At 42.1% G+C, this 23903-nt stretch overlaps 1 protein-coding gene across 1 annotated transcript; it reads left to right on the top strand.

Moving 5' to 3' along the window:
• Window positions 1-9591: 9591 nt before the first annotated feature.
• On the top strand, window positions 9592-23420 carry GPATCH3 (G-patch domain containing 3). Its single transcript, XM_023499837.2, has 9 exons — window positions 9592-10588; window positions 12710-13128; window positions 15476-15650; window positions 19199-19258; window positions 20052-20149; window positions 20243-20356; window positions 20438-20551; window positions 20644-20771; window positions 21699-23420. Exons 1-9 carry the CDS (start codon window positions 10108-10110, stop codon window positions 21919-21921), a joined length of 1812 nt encoding a protein of 603 aa, XP_023355605.1. The 5' UTR covers window positions 9592-10107; the 3' UTR covers window positions 21922-23420.
• The last annotated feature ends 483 nt before the right edge of the window (window positions 23421-23903 follow it).

Genomic DNA, 23903 nt, shown 5'->3' on the forward strand with positions numbered 1-23903 from the left:
GCTCCCCATTGCCACCTCCAGGTTCTCCTTTTACTACCTCATTACTCAGTAACCTTTCCTTTGAAGTTCCCTCAATCCATATCTTCCACTAAATCAAAATTCTAGCAATTGCCATCTACTGCCCTCCACAAGACTCTTTTTTTCCTCAATAAGTTTGGTCCCAAGCTCACAATCTTCCTCATCTCAATTCCTGTCCTTCTATGAGGAGACATCAATATAGGGTACTCATTAAACCCCATAGTTCTTCAGATTAATTATTATTAAACTATTGATATATTCTTCAAGTACTCACAAAGTCAGTCATACTCTTAAAGGTGACATCAACCACAACTATATTACTTTCAAGTTCCTAGACTCTGAAATTCCCTTATTACAGTCTATTTTCATCTGATTTTTCTTTTTAATTTGCAACCCCAAATCCCATTCTTCTATACTATGCCCTTCAATCCCTCAATCCTTTAGTTTTTTCAGGTCATTAGTCCTGCATTAGCTACATTCTCCTTTTCCTCATCTTAACTGACCCTTTGGTGAACCAGTTCAACTCTCCAATGTTCTCTTTTCAAGTTCTTTGACCTCTTACCATTTCATTAATTTTGTCCTGCCAAACTTCAGCCTTGGATGCTTTCCACCATCTATTGCCTATGTTCTTACATTGGTTGGTTGTTGTCCTTCATGCTTGAAGAGGACCAAAATGACATCAATATGTGAGGGATGAGGTACAGTCAGTCCAGCTGTGGCTGACCAAACCATTCCAAGCTGGAAAGGCTCTCCACAGGTCAGGCACAAATGGTCCATGGGAGTAAGGACTTGGAGTGGAGTTGTCTCTGAATTTATGCATCTCAAGTTTATTTTGAACTACTGCAATTCGGCTTTGCTCAGAGAGTGTAACACCTTCTTTGGTATGGGCACATCATGCTGGGAAGTCTTGTGCCAGTTTTTCTCATGTTTCACAATCGGTTCCAAAGTTCTTCAGGGAGATCTTGAGGGTGTCCTTGTATTGGTTTTTCTGAGCGCCTGCCTCATGAGTTCTCCATAAAAGTCTTTTAGACAAACACACATTTGGCATTCAAACAGCCCACTGAAGTTGTGCTCTCTTTTGGTGGAGTTTGAATGCTTGGCAATTTGGCTCAAGAAAGGACCTCAGTGTCTGGTATCTTATCTTGGCAGGTGATCTTCAGACTCTTCCTAAGAGAGCTGAAATGGAAGTAATCCCATGGAATGGCACTGATATACCATGCAGGTTTCTTAGGCATACAGCAGTGAAGGGCACACAACTGCACTGTAGGCCTTCAGTTTGGTAGGGAACCTAAAACTCTTTTCTACCCTTTCCTTTGGAGTCACCCAAACACTGAGCTAGCTCTGGCAATGCATGTGTCAACCTCATTATCTATGTGTACCTCCCTGGAAAATATACTGGCAATGTAAGTGAACTTAATTACAGAATTCAATTTCTATTTTCAGGGACTAGCTGAAGAAGTTGTGATATATGAATGTAATGAAATACTATTGGGCTACAAAAAATGAGGAGCAGAATTTCAAAAAAACTTGGATTTATATGAACTACTCCTCGGTGAACTGAGCAGTAACAGCAACACTATCTAGTGCTCATTTATGAGAGTCTTAGCTCTTCTCAGAACTACAATGATTGAAGACAATTAATTCCAAAGGACTCATGATGAAAAATGCTATCTATACATCCAGAGGAAGAAACAATGGACTCTAAATGGAGACTGAAGCATGGTAATTTCACTTTTTTTTGGGGGGAGGTTCTTCATGATTTTCCTTTTTTGTTGTTTCTTTTTTCACAGCATGAGTAATGTGGAAATATATTTAACATGATTGCACATATATAACTTGTATCAGATTGCTTGCCATCTTGGGGAAGGGGAATGAGAAGGAGAGGGAGAGAGGAAAAAAACTTGGAACTCACAGTCTTTTATTTATAACAGCCTTTTATTTTTCAAAAGACATGCAAAGGTAGTTTTCAATATTCACCCTTGCAAAACCTCGTGTTCCAAATTTTTCTCCTTTTATCTCTACCTCCCCCCTCCTCTAGACAGCAAGTAATCCAATATAGGTTACACATGTGCAATTCTTCTAAACATATTTCCACATTTATCATGCTGTAGAAGAAAAATAAGAACAAAAAGGAAAAAATGATAGAGAAACAACCACAAACAGTAACAATAAAAAAGGTGGAAATACTATGCTTTGATCCACATTCAGCCTCCATAGTTTTCTCTCTGGATGCAGATGGCTCTCTCCATTACAAATCTATTGGAACTAGCCTGAATCATCTCATTGTTGAAAAGAGCCAAGTCCATCAGAGTTGTTCATCACATAATCTTCTTGTTGTTATGTACAATTTTGTTCTACTCACTTCACTTAGTATCAGATTATGTAAGTCCTTCCAGGCCTTTCTGAAATCATCTTACGATTATTTCTTGTAGAACAATAATATTCCATAACATTCATATACCATAACTTATACAGACATTCCCCAACTTATAAGCATCCACTCAGTTTCCAATTCTTTGCCACTACAAAAAGGGCTGCCACAAACATTTTTGCACATATAAGTCCTTTTCCTTTTCTTTAATCACCTCTTTGGGATATAGACCCAGTAGTTCTATGTGGACATAGTTCCAAATTGCTTCCCAGAATGGTTGGATCTGGAACTCAAAATAATATAAAAAAGGAATGTTGAAACTATCTTTACATGTAATTGGAAAAAAATAAACTTTCTTAATTTTTTTTTCTTCATTTTCTATATAACCAACGATACCACATTGAATGCTATGGTCCTAGCTGGTAGAGAACCTCTGTTTTCTTAGTTGGATTGTCAGGCCAAAATTAACACAAGAGGCAGATGATTGAACCATGTTCTATTGCATCTCAGCCTCAGAGGCTGCATTGAGTGCATAATGATCTACAAATAAAAAGTAGTACATTATCTCTTCCTTCACTTTAATCTTGGCTTGTGACCTTTTCAAGTTCAATAACATCATCAGTGCAGCAGCTGATCTTCATGCCATTTTCATCTTTATTGAAGGCATCTGATATCACTGAAAGCATCATGCTGAAAAGCATGGGAGTAAACACACAGCATTTATACATGCATACTGCTGAATGAAGCTGAAGAAAAACATAAAACTATTAATGGCGTTTGTTATAGATTTGTTACATAATTTCAACTGGGCCCTCACTGCTGTAAAGAAATCCTTTTTTTTCCACCTGCCTAATTAACTCACTATCCCACTCACGATAGTAGATCTTCCAAATTTTTTCATCCCTTTTCAAATTTCCTATGGTTCTCCTTGTTCCAAATCTCTCAGCTAAGAACCCTTCCTCATATTATACAAAAAACAATTGATGCCATTGACCAGGCACTCCTTCACTTCATGTCCTAATCTCACATCACCCAGATGCCTCTGCCATTATTTCTGCCTCTACCCCATGTCATACAAAGATGGCTTTTCTCCTTGCTAAGGCAAACTCCTTTACATGCACATTTGATCCCATGACATCTCATCTCATTCAGCAGATTGTCTTTTCTATCACTCAGTTCTCACTCATTTTCAATTTTTCCCTCTCTACTGGTTGCTTCTCTACTGTCCTCAGAGGACTATTTATAATTGTTGACTCCACTTTCTTTTCTCTCGGTTCTCAACTTTCTTGAAGTCTGGCTTCTGACTTCATCATTCAACTAAAACTGCCCTCTCTTAATTGCCTCTTAATTTCCAAATCTAATGGCTTTTTCTCAGTCTTAATCCCTAATTCCTTTATAGTGATTGACAATGTCAACCCTTATTTACTTGTTAGTCTCTTCTCTATAGGGCTCTATTCTGGTTTTCCTCCTACCTATCTGACAGCTTCTTTTGTCTCCTTTCCTGTATCTCCATCCAGGTCAAACCTAGTAACCTTGAGTGTCCCCCAAAACATTGACTCGGAGGCCCTCTTCTCTTCTCTCCCCACAGTATTTCTCTTGGTGATTTCATCAAGTTCCATGGGTTCAATTATCCTTATAGTAAGGATTCTCAAATCTTCTTATCTAGCACCAACTTTTTTGTTTTCCAATGGTCTCTCATCTCCAACTATCTATTAGACATAATTGAATATCAAAAAGATATCCTAAACTCAACATATATCCAAAACTCATTATCTTTCCCCCCAAATCTCCTCATCCTAAATTCCCTAATAATTCTGATTGTTGACTCTTGTCCTAGTTACACAGGTGCTTAACATAGCTATCATCTTCAACTCTTTACTATTTCTTTCCTTCTCCTCCTCCCTCATATTCAATCTGTTGCCAAGGCTATTGATTTTTACATTCATTACATCTCTCACATTTACCCCCTTCTGTCCTTCAATATTGCTACCACTAAGGATCTTATCACCTCCTGCCTGGAATTTTGCAATAGTCTGATAGTTGGTTTCCCTGCTAAAAGTTTCTCTTCACTCCAGGCTGTCCTTCAGTTGATTGTCAAAATGCTATTTCTAAACCTCTGATCTATGTTATCCCCTACCTCAAACCAATAAACTTCAGTGCCTACTCATCACCTCCAACATCAATTATAAATCTTCTGAGTTTTTAAACCCTTTATGATCTGGCCTCACCTCCCCATTCTATGGGGTATGGTTTGTATTCTTACTCTGTTCCAGCGACACTGGTTTCCTTGTTGATAATTGAAGTCAAGACACTATCTCCTAATTCCACAAATTTTTGATGGCTATCTAGTTCTAGAGAATGCTTTCCTTTATATCCATCTTCTTGCTTCCCTAACTTCCTTGAAGTTCCAGCTCAAATCCCACCATCTATCAGAAACTTTTCCATTATGTCCCTCAAATGTAATGCCTTCCCTCTGTTGATTAATTCCAAAACAATTAATCAATTGTTTGTATACAATTATTTGCCTATTAGGCTATTAGCTCACTGAGAGCAGAGGCTGTCTTTGTCTTTATTTGAATCCCAGAACTTAGTACAATGCTCGGCATATTTGTTATTATTCAATTGTTCAGTAATGTCTGACTGTTCATGACTCTGTGGATATATGTGGATGCCAGTATTATTTATGAGGTCTTCTTAGCCAAGATACTAGAGTGGTTTGTCATTTGCCTCTCCAGTGAATTAAGGAAAACAGTTAAATTACTTGCCCAGGTTCACAGAGGTAGTGTCTGAGCCATATTTGAACTCATTTTCCTGACTCCAGACAGAGCAGTCTTTCTATACCAAGCCACCTATCTACTTAACATATAATTGGAGTTACTAAGTGTTTAGTGACTAATCAACTATTTTTCCTATCTTGACATAAATCTAGCCCAGTAACAGTGAATAATTTTTTAAAAATACATTACTTGAGTCAGCTAGGTAGCATAGTAAATAGAGCATAGTCCTGGAGTTAAAATCAGGCCTCAGAGATTTACTAGCTGTGTGGTCCTGAGCAAGTCATTTAACCCTGATTAACTCCCAAAAGGGAAAAAAATATTGTAGTACCTTTGCTAATATTTTAATATCATATTCATTAGAGATTTTTGTCCATCATTTTCATTCTCTGCTTTCTCTCTTTCTGGTTTAGGTATCAGGTAAGGAGTTTGGTAGAGTGCTTTCTTTATTATTTTATATTGCTAGAGGACTTGCTTTGTTTATTCTCTCCACTGCACTGCCATCTTCTGGTTTGAGCCGACCTATTCTCTATTGATTTTCCACTGAAATTCAGCTTCTCTGAAGAATTTTCCTCTTTTATATCATCTTCCTTAGCTCTTTTATGATTGAAACACATAATAATGGCCATCCTGTCAACTAGAGAAATCTTCCAGGATCAAGTCTGTCTTTCTGCCTTTCTTCTCCTTGGCTTCCTTTGAGTTCAGTCTACTCTTTGAATTAGTGAAAGAAAATTCCTTTCAATTCTTTCAGAACCTTAGTTAATCCAAGAAATCATCCTTGGGGAATTTACTCAGCAAGAATAGAAAAAGGCAGCTAGTAACTTTTTTTTTTTCCTGCCCACCTATGAGCCCAAGCTTGTTGCTTATCCTGATACTGAATAAGTCCCTCTCAAGAACAGATCATTCCTCTCTATGGCCCTAACACTCATGATCTTTAGGAGTCTTCCCTAACCCCACAATTTTCTTTACTTTATTCTTCCCCCCTCCCAACTCATACTCCATTACCCCAACAGTGATGAGGTTAGCTCTATTCAGCATGAGTGTGTACATAATTGTGTCTACTTCCTGATTCTGTTTCCTTGTAAAATTGTTCTCCTCCCCTTTTGTATTAGGATTGGACTTTTTCCTTTTGCATAGAATCCCAGAGAGCCCTAGGACTTTCTACTAAGGATGCTGTGAAAAAAAAAAAGTGATATACTGCCAAGCACCCATTTAGCGATATGGCTTCTAAGAATAAGGCAGAGATGACATCATTTTACACACCAGTCTCTTCTAGGCTCATAGGAGGAAGACAGGTTTGAGTCATAGTTGGGGTCAAGGGCTATAGAGTCGGCTCATATAGCATTTACAGCCTGACTCTATTTCCTCAGTGACTTCATTGCTCTTAACTCCAAGCTAGGGAACTGACTCATCCACAACTCCAGGCAGGGGAGGAGAAAGACTTAGGTTATTAAAATTGAGTCAGCTTTGTCTAGGAGTGCTTGGGAAACAAACATCCTCATCTTTCTATTCATCATCGTCATCTTCATCACCACCAGCAAAAGCATTTTATAAAAATAGAATATGACATCTAGAGTCTAGGTGAGATCCTAGAATATAAACTGTCAGAAGTGGAAAATTATAGTTAATTTAGATTCAATTTGGTCCAACCTCCCAACTTGACAGATGATAGCATTGAGGTCCAGTAGCTCACCCATGTTCACATAAGTTTCAGTCATGTCTCGTTTGGGTTTGTTAGTAAGAACCCAGGCCAACTGGAGAGACTTACACGAACTGATGCTGAGTGAAATGAGCAGGACCAGGAGATCATTACATACTTCAACAACAATACTAGATGATGACCAGTTCTGATGGATCAGGCCATCCTCAGCAACAAGATCAACCAAATCATTTCTAATGGAGCAGTAATGAACTGAACTAGCTATACCCAGAAAAAGAACTCTGGGAGATGACTAAAAACCATTACATTGAATTCCCAATCCCTATATTTATGCACACCTGCATTTTTGATTTCCTTCACAAGCTAATTGTACAATAATTCAGAGTCTGATTCTTTTTGTACAGCAAAATAATGTTTTGGTCATGTATACTTATTGTGTATCTAAGTTATATTTTAATATATTTAACATCTACTGGTCATCCTGACATTTAGGGGAGGGGGTGGGGGGGGTAAGAGGTGAAAAATTGGAACAAGAGGTTTGGCAATTGTTAATGCTGTAAAGTTACCCATGTATATATCCTGTAAATTAAAGGCTATTAAATAAAAAACAAAAAAAAAAAAAAAAGAACCCAGGCCAAAAGTATCACTAATTTTCTCATTTAGTTCCTTAGAGTCCTATTAGAGAAATAGACAAAGAAAAAATGGGGCTGAGAACTTCAGTTTTTGAGGTAAAGGAGGAGGCAAAAGAGAAGCCGCTCTGATTGCGGCAGAGAGAGTTATGAATGCACTATAATGTAAGGAATAAAATATCTTTGGGAACTGAGACCAGCTTTACCAGCTGTACCTTTCTTCAGCCTTAATATCGAGTTGATTTCCATGGCAATCACTGCCATTATGAGGTTTGAAAAGAATTTCAGCCTTGATAGCTCTGAAGACGCCTATGTGAGTTCCTAGAAAGATCTGAAAGGCACCCAATCTAGTCATTCAAAGCTTTAAAAGAGTTTATGAGTCAAAAGAAATTAAGAGTCCATAACTGATATGAGTTTCGACTGAGTAAGAAAAAGATTTTAAACTTTAGACTAAAATTTTAGACTTTAAAGTATCTGATGATTGTCCGAGCTCAGAGTGTCATGATATAGCCTGGGATTATAGAATGAAAAATGGGCAAATCATCTTCTGACATGAAACTCTTTGGCAACCTGGTAAAACCTATGTAAGAGGCCATTTAGTTCAACTCCTTCGTTTTCCAATGTGAGGACTGAAGTTCATAGGGGATAAGTGACGTATCTCGGGTCACAGAGCAGTGTCATTAATGGTTTGGGGACTTGGGACCTCCTTTCTGAGTTAGTGCATTTCCCCCGCACCTCCATTGTTTCAGGTTTTAAGCTGAGCAGAGGTATTATTTGTCCTAGTTTTGTCTATGTACATACCCTCATTTACAGGAGAGAAAACTGAGGGCAAATAAGGACTGAGATGGCAGAATCCCAGACTACTCTGGGGGCCGGGATTTGAGTTCGGGCGTTGCCGACTCCCAGTCCATCCGGACCAAGTCTTGTTTCTTTACTAAGCTGGGGCCTTGCCGACTCCCAGTCCGTCCGGACCGAGTCTTTCTTACTAAGCTGGGGCCTTGCGACTCCCAGTCCGTCCGGACGAGTCTTGTTTCTTTACTAAGCTGGGGCCTTGCGCTCCCAGTCCGTCGGACGAGTCTTGTTTCTTTACTAAGCTGGGGCCTTGCCGACTCCCAGTCCGTCCGGACCGAGTCTTGTTTCTTTACTAAGCTGGGGCCTTGCCGGCTCCCAGTCCGTCCGGACCGAGTCTTGTTTCTTTACTAAGCTGGGGCCTTGCCGGCTCCCAGTCCGTCCGGACCGAGTCTTGTTTCTTTACTAAGCTGGGGCCTTGCCGGCTCCCAGTCCGTCCGGACCGAGTCTTGTTTCTTTACTAAGCTGGGGCCTTGCCGGCTCCCAGTCCGTCCGGACCGAGTCTTGTTTCTTTACTAAGCTGGGGCCTCGCCGGCTCCCAGTCCGTCCGGACCGAGTCTTGTTTCTTTACTAAGCTGGGGCCTTGCCGGCTCCCAGTCCGTCCGGACCGAGTCTTGTTTCTTTACTAAGCTGGGGCCTTGCCGGCTCCCAGTCCGTCCGGACCGAGTCTTGTTTCTTTACTAAGCTGGGGCCTCGCCGGCTCCCAGTCCGTCCGGACCGAGTCTTGTTTCTTTACTAAGCTGGGGCCTCGCCGGCTCCCAGTCCGTCCCGGACCGAGTCTTGTTTCTTTACTAAGCTGGGGCCTCGCCGGCTCCCAGTCCGTCCGGACCGAGTCTTGTTTCTTTACTAAGCTGGGGCCTCGCCGGCTCCCAGTCCGTCCGGACCGAGTCTTGTTTCTTTACTAAGCTGGGGCCTCGCCGACTCCCAGTCCGTCCGGACCGAGTCTTGTTTCTTTACTAAGTTCGGGCCTTGCCGGCTCCCAGTCCGTCCGGACCGAGTCTTGTTTCTTTACTAAGCTGGGGCCTTGCCGGCTCCCAGTCCGTCCGGACCGAGTCTTGTTTCTTTACTAAGTTGGGGCCTCGCCGACTCCCAGTCCGTCCGGACCGAGTCTTGTTTCTTTACTAAGTTCGGGCCTCGCCGACTCCCAGTCCGTCCGGACCGAGTCTTGTTTCTTTACTAACTTCCTCCTTGCTAATGGGGTTAGACGCTAGGAAAGTCTATTGCACTCCGCACCTCGATCGCTGTGTCTCTGGAGAACCTTTCTAGTTACTTGTGGGCGGTGAAGGATCTTTTGCTTCATCTGCTCTGGACCCGCCACTCGGAAGGAACTCCGTGACGGGGGCTCAAGGCGCTGGTTAAAGCGAAGTGCGACTGACAGCTGCCCGACCACGTGCTTCAAACCTGTTCCACTTCCGGGGGCCCTCGTGTCAGCCGTTCCCCAAGCGCTGGAGCAAATGACGATAACAAGATCAAGGGCCCCCGTCTCGGCCCGGCGGCCCCGCAGGACTAGAAGGTGACTGGTTCGGGTGAAAAAGAGGACGAAAGTTTGCGTGAAATCCTGAGCCCATTTGACATATAAGGAAGCGTTTCCAGGAAGGAGTCTGTGGAGCCGCTTCCTGGACGATGTTTCCCGGCCTGCAGGAGGCGCTCCAGTCCAGACCTTGACCCCTTCCGAGGCTGTTGGGTACTGATCTCGGATTCCTGGATCAAGGAAGTGACGCAAATCGCGGTCTGAATTATCATCCTCTTAGTTTCACCACTTCCTCTCGCGAGATCCCGAGGCGGCCTGTCATGTGATCATCCAAGATGGCGGCGCCCAGTGCTGCTGCGGTGGTAGCTGAGAACTCGGCTCCCGTGTATTTGGTGGTGAGCGGGATCCCCGCGGGCCTGCGCTCGGCCCAACTGAGGAACTATTTCAGCCAATTCCGAGAGCAGCGCGGCGGCCGCGACGCCGGCTTCCTCTGCTTCCACTACCGCCACCGACCTGAGCGGGCTCTGGCCCCGGAAGCGGCCCCCGGCTCAGCACCCCCAGCCCCAGCCTGCGATCCCGCGCCTGTCCAAGCCCCGGCCTCCCCGCCCCAGACCTCCGATCTGCCGGCGGCTCCTGCTCTGCCTTCAGCCGCAGCCCCTCCCTCCACCTGCTGCTGCGTGATCTCGGTGCGGGGGCCGGCCCAGGCCGAGCGGTTCCTGCGCATGTACTCGGGCCGCCCTTGGCTCGATTCTCAGGGGAACTGGCTGCCGGGACGCTGCCGCATCCGCAGGCTCCGGCTCCCCGTGCAGGAGGCAGGTAAGGACCTCCTCAGACCCTAGGACTTGGACGCCTAGTCCATCTATCAATCGTGTGTCAAGCCCTCTGCTAAGCTCCGGCGATACAAAAAGGGGCCACAGTTCCTGCCCTCCAGGAGCTTACGCTCTAATGAGGGAGGCACCATGCAAACAAATACATCCGGGGCAAGCTACAGACAGCTATGTACAGGACAGGTAGATGGCCCAGTGAATAGAGCGGGCCCCGAAGTCTGGAAGATCTGGGTTCGATTCAGCCTCAGAATCTAGCAAGTCATTAACCTGTTTGCCTTCATCTTCTGGAGCTCGACAAATCGACAAAGCACTCTGGCATTTTTTGCCAAGAAAAGCCCAAGGACGGTGCGGTTCACAGGTCTGAGAAGAGATGGGCACGATTCAGCTACAAAACAAAGGATGTTTGTACAGAGGATGAATAGGAAATACTTACCGAAGGCACTAGGGTTGAGCAGTTGGGAAAGGTTTCCAGTGAATGATGGCATTTTAATTGGGACTTAAGGCCAGCGAGGATAAGAGTCTGAGAAGGAAAGAATGCCTTCTAGGCTTTGGGGGGAAGAGGGAGAAAAATGAGGTTGTGAGATCACAGTAGTAAGAGCCTCCCTGGATGTCATCTAACCCAATTACTCACATTTTACAAATGAGAAAACTGAGGTGCAGAAAGGGGAAAGGATCTTGTACAAATGCACAATGACTCTAAAATAAGTGCTTACTATATACTTATTGGTCAAGTGATCAAAATGAGATTTTCACTTGGTCTTCTACCTCCAAATCCAGTTTTCCCCCTACAACATACTCCCAAGAAGGACTTTGTGGAAAAGCAGTACTGAGGTGCTCTGTTTTCTTAATCCTATACTTCTGTCAACTTGGTGTCTTAGAACACAAGTAAACGGGAGTCCTGGCACACCAGGATAGTATTCTAGTTCTAGACAGAAGAATTACCAATAAGAAGACAAATAATACTAACCAAACCAGGATAGATTTCCACTTAAAATTTTAAGTTTTGATTTGAGGTGAGCTTCCATTTTTCTAGAGGTCTTTTCTTGGACTCTTTCCTCCTATTTTCTCCTGCTAATGAACACTAATCTAGTTTTCATCACTTCTCTAATAAATCCTCTTAACTAGGGTAAGTGGCAGAAAGAAATGGAAGCTTTATTTCACCCCCTCTCTCCATGGAAAGACAGAATTCCATAGACTCATTAAAAAATAAAACTGGAATTCATGAAGTGACCTTTCACAAGCCACTCATTCTCTAACCTGGTTTCATCTTCAGCAAAGCCAAGGGTTTAGAAAAAAAATGTTCTCATAAGGTCAAAGATCTCTTCCTAATTCTCCCTCCCATATACACACACAATCTACTATTGGGCTCAAGGGATTATAGTAGACACTGGGAAGAAAAATAGTAGTAGGACATAGACATTCTTGAAGAAATTACAATCTAATTCAAAAGACATATATTGTCATAACTAATACATGACAGAGCAGGTAAGTGTAAAGGACAGGTACAGGGAAAATGGAATGAAAAATCTCCTGGAGATATCTTCATGGAAGAGGTGGCATCTCATTTGGACTTCAAAAGAACTTATAATATCTTCCAACTTTTAAACATTGATTGTGACCCCACATGGGATCTCGTAACTGATTGGGGGGGAGGGGTCACAAAATTATGATTCATTAATTTTTATTTATATACATATTTTATATACCTATATACCCAGGTCCATGTAAAAATTTCTCAAATGAAAAGGAATCACAAGTGGAAAAAAGTTTAAGAAGCTCCACAATGGGCCACATAGAGCTGGCAGGGATCTTACAGCTTGTCTTAATCAACCTCTTCATGTTTCAGATGAAGAAACTGAGACCTGTCAAGGATAAGTAGCTTGGCCAAAGTCACACACTTCACATGGTTGGTAGAGCCATGATGTAAATGGGTCCCAGGCTAGGCACACCAACCATCTGACAACATGCCTAAGGTACAGAGAGTCCAGCCAAGGGGTTTAAAAGCAATCTCTTAACTCAGAGCTGTGGATGTGGGAGTTCATTCTGTTCACGTGTCTATACACAATTATTTGTGTGCTTGTTTCAAGATTTTTTCTTTTCTTTCTTTAAGGTGTTGATCCCTTTCCTTTCAAGACCCGGAAGGAGTTGCATAGGAGAAGGACCACAAGTGAAGTTTTCACACTGGCTGACCTCATACAGCTACCAGAATTGAACCCTCCAGCCTTGATGCCCAATGGGAACGTGGGCACCCCAATGCGTATCTTCTTAGAGCTGATCCGAGCCTGTCGGCTACCCCCTCGCATCATTACACAGCTGCAGCTGCAGTTCCCCAAGACAGGTTCCTCCCGGCGATACGGCAATGTGCCCTTTGAGTATGAAGACTCAGAGACTGTCGATCAGGAAGAGCTGGTGTACACAGCACAGGGGGAGGAGATCCCCAAAACCCCCCAAGGAGCCTTGCCCACAACCATCACAACTGGAACCCAAGAAGGGCCAAAAGAAGAGGAAGAGGAGTCTCATTCAGATGATGTGAGTTCAATGACATTGTCATGTCCTGGCTGACCACACTAAAGGCCTAGTCATTTATTATTATCACTGTTAGTATGAGTTAATTCCATTTGCTTTCATATACATTCTCTGATTTGATCCTCACAGCTGTCCTGGAGTTCAGCAGTACAAGCATAAATATTCCCGTTTTGTAGTGGTGGAGTCAGGCCTCTTAATTCTCAGAATTCTCTTTCCAGTATAACAAGTTGCCCAATCTGTCATAGTTACAGATTTCTATTATTGTTAATAATAATAATAAGTTATATGCATAGAGCACTTTTAAGATTTGAGCTTTCCAATAATCCTCTGAAGTAGATGCTACAATTGTTCAATTATTTCAGCTGTGTCTGACCCTTCATGGCCCCATGTGGGGTTTTCTTAGCAGAAATACTGGAGTGGTTTGCTATTTCCTTCTCCAACTCATTTTATGATTTATTTTTAAAATTTTATAGGTAAGGAAATTGAGGCTAACGGGGTAAATTGACTGGCTTAGGGTCACACAGTTAGTAAGTGTCTGAGGCCAAATTTCAACTCAAGAAGATGGATCTTTCTGACTCCCAACCCAGCATTCTAAGCACTGAGCCACTTGGCCCCGAATTACTAATGAAGAAACTTAGACCTTAATAAGTTGTGACTTTCTCTTGTTATCCATCTTGTAAGGGTTAGGAGTGATTAGAGATTTGAAACCAGCTCTCTTGATTCCCAAGTCCAACTGTCTTTGTATATCATACTATCCGGATTTCTGTCTTCACCACCATACTTTATTTTTCCATAACGAGGGTAAAAGGAAACTGATTTTAAATGGGCGATAAACTTCTGGTCTGCCTAATGAAATAGAACCAGTACGTGGAAGGAAGGGAGCTCAGAAGTTACCAACAGAATGGGTACTGAAATCATCATTTACCAGTTACAATGGAAGTATCCTCAATAAGGAGTCTTTATCTTCTGCTTGAAGGCTCCAATGATTGGAAACTTTCTGCCTTCAGAGGCAGTTCATCTCCCTTTAGAACAAGCTGTGATTGTTAGGAAGCTTTCCCTGACATCAAATCTAAATCTGCCTCTTATGGCCTCCATCTATTGCTCCAGACACAGAACAAATTAGAGTTCCTAAAAGTACTGAAGGCTTTTTGAAGCCTTCACATAATAGACTTTTTGAAAATCAGAATGAATCAAACAGAAGTTAATGACTTCCTGAGACAACAAGAAATATTAAAGTCAAAAGACTAAAAAATTAGTCAAGCAGAATAAAGCTGATCTCTCTTCTGTATGATAACAACCCTCTAAATCCTTAAAGACAGTCACCTATCCCCAAGCCTGAATTGGGCAACTAGTACAAGCTGTGCTTAGACCAATATTGGTACCATAATGGCAGTGAGTTTGGGTACAAGGAGAAAGAATAGGCTGAGGTGATAGGTGAAGGAAGACTTCAGGTGGTATCTTGAAAAGGCTCTCAGGGGAAAAAATGTAAGAAGCACATTGCAAACTTAAGGCACTATATAAATGTCAGTAGATTATGATTTGATTTGATTGATCATGATTATGATTTTGATTATGATCAAAAAGAATAGGGAGAATTGGATAAGGGGAATGAGAAAGGCAATAAATAAATGGCCTGAGCAAAGACCTGGAGGTGACAATGAGACGGGTAGTATGCATGAGAATCGGTTTAGGGCCAGCCTGGCTGAAATGTTTCAGAACATTGGAAGGTAAAGCTGAATCCATAATAATAGTTCATAGGTCTATAGCACTATAAGATTTACAAAGTGTACTCTTCACAATCATCCTGTAAGGTCAGTAGTATAAATGCTCTCATCCCCACTTGACAGAGAAGAAAACTAAGGCTGAGTAAGTGACTTATATAAAGTAATGTGAAGAGAGCTATATGGTAAAGTGGATAGAGTGCTGGGTCTGGAGTCAGGAAGACATGAGTTCAACTCTGGCTTCAAATACTTATTAGCTGTGTGATTCTGGGCAAGTCACTTCACCCTGTTTGTTCCAATTTCCTTATCTGTAAAATGTGCTGTTGAAGGAAATGACAAACCAGTATGGTATCTTTGCCAGGAAAACCCTAAAGAAAATCACAAAGAATTGGACACAAATGAACAATGACAAGATAATATAATTAATAATGTCAGGGCGAGGATTTGAGCCCAGCTTTGAACCCTCAAGTGATATGGTGTCAGGAGAGATGTGGAGGCCAGACAGTCCCTCTGAGAGAAGCTAGTCTTTTCGTGGCCTTGGCCCAATTTCCCTGCCCCCTTCACCCTCCTGTTGGAGGGTACCCTGTGGCCAGAAGAGCAGCTCAATCCTCCCCCTGCTTCTCTTTCAGGACAATGACACGTGTGAGGAGTGGGAGCGACACGAAGCCTTGCATGAGGATGTGACGGGCCAGGAGCGCACCACAGAACGGCTTTTTGAGGAAGAGATTGAGCTCAAATGGGAGAAAGGTGGCTCTGGGCTCGTGTTTTACACAGATGCTCAGTACTGGCAGGAAGAAGAAGGAGGTAATGAGGCTCACAATTCTTCAATGCTTTATAGTATGCAGAGGGTTTGTATGTCATTACCTCATCTGACCCTCATGTTACTACTCCCATGGAAAAAATAGGACAGTTATGGCATCCTAGTGCAGGGCCTGGAGAGGAACAATCCCTCTGCCCAGGATCACATGGCCACAAAATATAGAGTTGGGTATGAAACGCAGGTTTTCTGGCCACAAGGCAATATTCCTTCTCTCCTATTGGATGTAATTCCACCGGGGCCCTAGGCAGCAGAGGAATGGATCTGTCACCTGGATACCCATGAACTTCAGTTTGACCACCTAAGTGCTCCCAGGGGATTCTGTTTGATACGCTTCCTTTACACTTTACTTACAACTACCGTGTACATTTTACTTTTTAAATACATTTTGTTTTGACATAGTAGGCTAGCCTTTAAAAAAAAAAAAGATACAAACATGCATGACTGTATAGTCTTGAAAACCACTAAGCAAGAATGTAAAATTCCTTTTTGGTCTAGATAGGTGATTTCATTTATGCGGGCAAACTCCCCCATCAGTGCAGATAGGCCTCTCTTTGGTAGCATCCCCTTTTCCTCTCTTTATTTCAAAATCTTGATCAGCTCTGGTCTTTTCAGGAATCTTTTGGAAATCTTCTATTTCATTAAAAAGGCATACTTTCCCCTCTAGGATTATACCCACTTTTGGTGGGTTATTCTTGGTTACCAGATATTATCTTTTTTGCCTTTTGGAATACTCTGTTCCAAGATCTCTACTCTCTTATAGAAGCTTATTTTTTCTTTGGTCTGGAAGCTCTAGATTTTGTCTATTGTGTTCCTGGGAGTTTTCCCATGGCAAGATGAATGAGCAAGATACAAGGATTCATTTAGGAAACAATTCTCTTTTCATGTTGTTCTTCGGTTCTAATAAATCTGAACAGTTTTCTTTCATGGTTTCTTGAAATATGTCCAGGGTGGTTTGAGGCGGAGGGGGGGAGGGCAGAAGGTATATGTCACAGTTTTGTGGTAGTATAATGATTCCTAAATTCATTCTCATTCTCTCTCTCTCTTTCTCTCTTTCTCTCTCTCTCTCTCTCTCTCTCTCTCTCTCTCTTTTTTTTTTTTTTTTGCTGAGGCAATTGGAATTAAGTGACTTGTCCAAGGTCACACAGCTAGGAAGTGTTAAGTGTCTGAGGCCAGATTTGAACTTGGGTCCTTCCCACTTTAGAGTTGGTGCTCTATCCACTGCACCAATTAGCTGCCCCCTAAATTACCTGTCAATCTATTTTCCAATAGATTCCAATTTTTTTCTATTTGTTATTGATATGAATTGCCTTCCATTTTCTTCTAATTTTTTTAGTTTTTTGACTTCAATATTTCTTGTTTCAGGAGTCATTAACTTCTGTTTGGTTCATTCTGATTTTCAAAGTCTTATGTGGGTAAGGTTTTGAATCTCTTGAACTGAGCAATTAATTTTCCTTCCAAGTGTTTCTTCCAAAGTTTTCATTTCTTCTTTCGTTTATAGCACTATCTCATTTCATTTAAAAAATCATTTAACTATTTAAAAAAAAAAAAAGTAAAACCTCTTCATTTCATTTAGTCCTGTGTCTGGGCATTTTTCTGTAGATGTGGAGTCATTCTCTTCTTCTAAGCTTGGGTTTTGGGCATGTCTGATTCCATTGTAGTTCTTTAGTATGGGAGTCTTTTTGTTTGTTTTGTTTATTGTTCCAGAATTATTTATTGAATTAGGATTTTGTGTCAGGGCCAAGTTCTGTGTACTTCTGGAGGGAATTTCTGAGCTAGGTTTGCTTCTGCCTTGTGTTCTCCAATGCTGCAGCTGCTTTCTCTGAATATTGAGTGCTCAGGGATCTCAGAGGCAGCTCAGTGTAAGGACTTCTGGGTCCATTATGAGACTGCAGTCTTTTAACTTTGTAACTTATCATTTGTGCTTTGGTAACAACTTAGTGTCAACATTGTCCACTGTATTTGACCAGTTTTGTTGCCATTTAATGATGTTTTTTTTAATTTGCATTGTTGAAGAAAGTATCTTTTAGTAATGCTTTTGTAATTCTGTATCTCTTTATACATGTTTTCCCATTTTTTCTTTGAATTTATCTGTCATTCCTTACAATGAAGTAATATTTCATAACTGCAAATTATGCAGCTATTCCCAAAATGTCATTTTTCAAATTTCTGCAAAAAGAACAACACAACCTCAACAACTATGTGAGAAAATGGTTCAGATCAGTAGTAATATGAGAAATACATCTATCAGATTGGCAGCAATGACAGGAAACAAAACTGAAAGACCAAGGGCCTGTAGAAAGCCAGGTATATTGCTGGTAAATTGTGAATTGTTTCAGTGGTTCCAACCATTCTCGAAAACAATCGAGAGTTATCCCAAGAAAGGCAAAGACATGCTGAGTGAAATGAACAGGACTAGAAGATCATTATATACTTCAACAACAATACTATATGATGATCAATTCTGATGGACCTGGCCATCCTCAGCAATGAGATGAACCAAATCAGTTCCAGTAGAGCAGTAATGAACTGAACCAGCTACACCCAGCGAAAGAACTCTGGGAGATGACTAAGAACCATTACACAGAATTCCCAATCCCTCTCTATTTGTCCACCTGCATTTTTGATTTCCTTCACAGGCTAATTGTACACTATTTCAAAGTCCGACTCTTTTTGTACAGCAAAATAACTGTTTAAATATATATGCTTTAACATACTTAACATGTATTGGTCAACCTGCCATTGGGGGGAGGGGATGGAGGGGAAGGAGGGGAAAAATTGGAACAAAAGGTTTGGCTATTGTCAATGCTGTAAAATTACCCATGCATATACCTCGTAAACAAAAAGCTATAATAAAAAAAAAATAATAATAATAAAAGAAAGGCAAAGACATAAAAAGGACCTATAGGTAATTTTATAGCAGCTCTTTTATGGTAGCAAGGAAGTAGGAATAAAGCGTGTGCCCTTTAGTTGGGAGATTTCTGAATAAATCATAGTGTATGGATCTATAAGACATTATTGAAGCACTGAAACCAAAAATAGGAATTCAGAGTTGGGACACCATGTATGAATGGATACAAAATGAAGCAATCAGAACCAGAAAAACAATCTGCATGGTGACCACGACAGAGTGTGGCTCACATCAGTGCATCTGCCAGTCTCAACTGCAGAGGACCAATGTTGAGACACACCTTGCTCCTCTTGACAGCAACATGATAGGCTATAGATGTGGAATGAGTACGTATTCCCAGACATGGTCAATGCTTCTATTTGTTTAGCTTACCTTTATCCCAAGGGAGGCTTTTACTTGGGTCCAGAGGTGGTGATTGGGAAGCCACAGCAGTTTTTGTTTTAAAACATCAGTAAGCTTTTAAAAAAAAAAAAAAAAAATAGCACAGAGATATACTCCCCTGTCCTGCCCTCAAAAATGGCAGGCATTCTGAGAGGCAGAGGGCAATACATTCTAGGCATAAGGAGCAGCATATGGAAAGTCATGGAAATTGAAAATGTCTTCCTTTGTGTCTTGTCCCTGCAGATTTTGATGAGCAAACAGCTGATGACTGGGACGTGGATATGAGCATATACTATGATCGAGGTAATTGGCCAGGCATGGCTCTGGGGTGCAGATGTCCTGTCCTTGGGTGACTTTCAATCCTCCTTGATCTCCTTTCCCCCAGCCCAATTTTCTACCTTATTTAGTGTGGGATGGAATCAGAGAGGAAGTGAGGGAATGAGTGTGGAGCTGGAGGCTGTCCTCTTTCCCCATGATTTGGTGAATAAGTGAAAGAGTACCATGTAGGTAGTCTTTTTATGATTTTATTGGTCTTTAATCTTTACATTTCTAAAATAAATGCTCTTTGGGAACTGAGGAAATAGAGGCAGATATTAGAAGAAAAGGCAGGAGGAAAAAGAAACAGTCCCAAACTCAGATTTTTAGGGTGACAATGGTCCCATCCTTGAGAATCGTCCCCATTCTGACAGACTGAGGCCTGAAGTTTGGTAGAACTTTTCCATTCCCCTCTGGGAGTTTCTGGTCTGGTTACAGGCACAGTTACTCCCTTGAAGAAGCCCAATGGGCTTTCTTTCTGTATTTCTGGGAAAATACAACTTTGATCTCAGGAAGCCCATGTAGACTGAGGAAGATACACAGTCTTTGTTATTTAGTGTAGCCTAGTCTGAAAGTTAAAGAAGTGAGACACTACCTGCATTCAAGGACCTACTGGTCTGATCAGGAAGAGGTCATCGAAACATGCAATGGAAACCAAAACGAGAGGAATCTAGCCCTGACTGGGTGCCAGGAAAGCTGTCTGCCTCAGTCCCATCTCTGTACTGAATGTATCTTTGACTAGGATTTTAGCCCCCTCCTAAATTAGGCTCTGGTTTCTTAGATGGTGGAGACAAAGATGCTCGTGACTCCGTCCAGATGCGCTTGGAACAGAGACTTCGTGATGGCCTGGAGGATGGCACTTTTGAGCATCACACAAAGGTGAGCCTAACGTTTAATCCACATTTCATTTTGCTCTTCTCCACTTCCCATTTGTGGCTGGAAAGCTCTTGACTCCTGTTCTTTCCTTTCCAGGGTATTGGAAGGAAGGTGATGGAGCGACAAGGCTGGGCTGAGGGACTTCGTGATGGCCTGGAGGATAGCTCTGTGGTCAGCCACCAAGTTGTTTCCTTTGAGCATCACACAAAGGTGAACCTAATGTTTAATCCACAGTTCAATTTCCTCCATTTGTGGCTAGATAGCCCTTGACTTCTGTTCTTTTCTCTCCAGGGTATTGGAAGGAAGGTGATGGAGCGAAAAGGCTGGGCTGAGGGACTTCGTGATGGCCTGGAGGATAGCTCTGTGGTCAGCCACCAAGTTGGCTCCTTTGAGCGTCACACAAAGGTGAGCCTAATGTTTAATCCAGATTTCAATTCCCTCTTCTCCACTTCCCTTCATTTGTGGTGGAAAGCCCTTGACTCTTCTTTCCTCTCCAGGGTATTGGAAGGAAGGTGATGGAGCGACAAGGCTGGGCTGAGGGCCAAGGCCTGGGCAGTAACTGCTCAGGAGTGGCTGAGGCCCTAGACAATGATGGGCAGAATCCCAGATGTAAGCGGGGATTAGGGTAAGTGTGCTTGAGATTGCAGCAAAGCCAGCTTGTCTAGCTCCCAGCCTTCCCAGCTCTTGAGAATTCCTTAGCTCCAACAGCTTGGGTTGGAGGGTTTGGGCTTGCTGATTTGGGAGTAGGAAGCTAGAGAGCTGGTGTACTTTCTTGTCATGGAGTTTGTGGAAGATTTGAAAAGATAAGCAATGATAAAGTCAGAATGAATGGATGGATGCTGTGTCAGCCATAATTCTGACAGTCACCTTGTTGCTCCCATTGTGGCCCAATCAAATGCCCTGGAGTTAAGGGGCATTAGGGCAGAAAGGGCTAAAGGCACACACATCCCCCGCTTTGATCCCTCCCTAATGAGCTGGTCATGATGGCCACAGGTACTTATTTAGTAGGGGGATGGGAAGCAGTCATATGATCTAGATTTGAGTCCTGACACAGTTACCAGGTCTGTGTACTTCTTAGAAGTCACCTTCTTAAGGTCTGTCTTCTCATCTGTAAAATAGCTACTCTGTCTGCCTCACAGGACTATTGTGGAGAAAATAGAAAAGGGAACTGTTCTTATTGTCATTCATTCATCTCATTTTCAAGGTGGTCGAGATTGGGGAGGAACAGACCTGGATAAGTTATATTGCTGCTTTTCTTTTATATTTCATGTTCTCTGGGCTATTGCACATGTGGATAAAAGTGCTAGCACCTTTTATAATGAAATACAAGTGTTGCGATGTTAGCTTATCTTGTGTGGCCTTGTTGACAGTACTTTGGGGACCACTCAAGGAGCACAGATGACTGGGATTTGTCCACACAATTTTGGTTTATTTATACATTTGTCGAGACAAATGCTGGGACTTTTCCCATGTCCCTCCTACTTAGGATGGGGAAGCTGGAGGTTCCCTAGTTTCATTATAATATAACCAAGGGTCTCTCTCTCTCTCTCAGATACCATGGAGAGAAATTGCAGTCTTTTGGACAGCCTAAGAAACCACGTGGGACCAGCCTGGGGCTCATCTCCACCATCTATGATGAACCCCTTGCTCAGGACCAGGGTGACGACCTGCTTCGACGCCAGCCACCTACCAGCCTGAAGTTCCGAGCAGATATGACCTTTGTGAGAGGCTCAGACCTGGACAGCTTTTCCCACAACTCATCAGATCCTGAGTGACTGGAACAGGAATGCCACACATGGTGGCGAGAATCACAGCATCTCCCTGACTTTTCTGTTCTTGAGGCCAAAGGGAGTGATTGGCTGTAGGATCCAGATTTTCCCAGAGAAGAGAATGGCAAGAGAGAGCTGGGAACCAGTCAGCTTTCTCACTTCTCTTCCTTCCCATATGCTACCTCAAGACTGCAATTTTATTTATTTTTTAAAAAACACCATTTGTTATGCTGTTCAGCTCTGGTGGTTTTTCCTTATGGATTTTAATCTCTTATTTGGTTTTGGCCTGGGTTCTTCCCTAGAACACTGGTAATAGTGTTGGCTCTGTCCCTTCCTTCGTCCTCTGAAGCAAGGTGTCATTTGTCAAGACCAGGCCAGATTTTTCCTGCATACAGTGCTGGCCAAATAGGAGTGGACATGGCAGCCTGAGCCCATTCTACTTACTAATCCTTCTGTGAAGGGCAGACAGACACACAACAGAATAAAGTTTTTGTCTGTATAACCAAATTGTTTTCCATTTTCAAGGAGGGAACCTATTTGCCTCTCCCCACAGCTTCTAATTAAGAGTCCTCAACCCCATTTTACCTCTCATTGGATCTTAAACAGCCACAAACAAAGAGATTCCAGGATCCCAGAAAGAAAAACTCATTGAGGGTCTGGATATTCCAGTAAACACAAATTAGTTTCTTGAAGATATTATCCGAAATAGTGTTGAATGTTTCTCACATTGTCATATGAAATTTAATTATGTGCTTACATTCTGTTTCAATTATAATTACTAAGTGAACCATACTGGCACAGCAACTGGCTAATGGTTCATGTACGCTAGTTTGAGTGACTGGGACAAATCTAAAGTGAAATTATTAGGGATAGATGTTGAGTCCTCTGCTTAAGCTATACAAATACAAAATTATGGAAGTATAGATAGAGTAGCTCATATGAAAAAGATCTTGGAAGTTGAATAAATTCCGCGTTACAAATAGGCTCCATTAGGAGAAGAATCTTGCTAAACAAGTGAGGTCAAAAGGACTCATGCACTTTTCCTGGGGAACTGTGTTCCAGTTCCATCCTGTCAAACACACTTTAGGAAGGATCTTGACAAGATGGAGGCCTGGACACCACTCCATATGAGATCTGGCTGTAGGACCAGGGATAGTTTAAAGTGGAAAAAATAGAGTAGGTGGGACATACAAACTGGTTTCATATAGGAAAAGCTTCCAGAACAATTAGCATTGTCCAGAAATAGCATGGACTACCTTTCCCTGAAGATCTTCAAGTAGATATCTGCCCACTGGTCAGGGGTCTTTGGGAGGCAAGTGGCACTTATGGTAAAGTTAGGAATCAACTGATAATATAATCAGCAAAACAAATGCTTAGCATGTGTCCTCTTCCTTTTTATTTATAATTTACATTGACAATCATTTCCTGTTGGTGTTTTCTTTAAAATAATATATGATGGTTCTTTGGCTGTAGGTTTCTTGGGGAGGTTTTCTGGAGGCAGCCTTAGTTTCAGTTACAAGTAAATAATCACCCAAATGCAGCCAGGTGCTAAAAGTTCAGATCTTTTATTGTGTCCTTCAATATAGCCCAGTTAGTTTTTCTTAGAGGCCTATCTTTCTGCTTGGTTCTAAGAGCTCTTGCAGCTTTGTCCTTTGCTTTTGCCTCTGCTTTCTTCAGCCTCCAGCCAGCACCAAGGTAGAAGATGCAATGAATCTCGCTTGCCTCAGAGAGAGGGCTTGTGGGCTTCCATATCTCCCAGAGTGTTCCTCTCCGACTCTTGTTGACGTTTCAAAGTAACTTCTTTGAAGCTCTAAGAGCTTCCTCTATATATATGATCTCCCAAAGGTTGACTCCTCCCAAGGGAGAGATTAAGGGAGGTGTAAACTTGAATATCTCATACTAAACCCTGAAATCTCCCAAACTTGTGAATTCCATTGAGTACTTAAATACTTCTTGCTTATATGAGCTCTCTAAAGGTGTGAACACAA

This window comes from Sarcophilus harrisii, chromosome 3, assembly GCF_902635505.1.
Source record: "Sarcophilus harrisii chromosome 3, mSarHar1.11, whole genome shotgun sequence".
NCBI classification, from domain to species: domain Eukaryota; kingdom Metazoa; phylum Chordata; class Mammalia; order Dasyuromorphia; family Dasyuridae; genus Sarcophilus; species Sarcophilus harrisii.

What these genes read in the sequence shown, in the direction of transcription:
- GPATCH3 (XM_023499837.2), top strand. Translation starts at nt 10,108, where the DNA reads ATGGCGGCGCCCAGTGCTGCTGCGGTGGTAGCTGAGAACTCGGCTCCC. An exon ending in CCTTTGAGCGTCACACAAAG is followed by an intron (nt 20,552 to 20,643) that starts GTGAGCCTAATG and finishes TTTCCTCTCCAG; the next exon opens with GGTATTGGAAGGAAGGTGAT. An exon ending in AGATGTAAGCGGGGATTAGG is followed by an intron (nt 20,772 to 21,698) that starts GTAAGTGTGCTT and finishes TCTCTCTCTCAG; the next exon opens with ATACCATGGAGAGAAATTGC.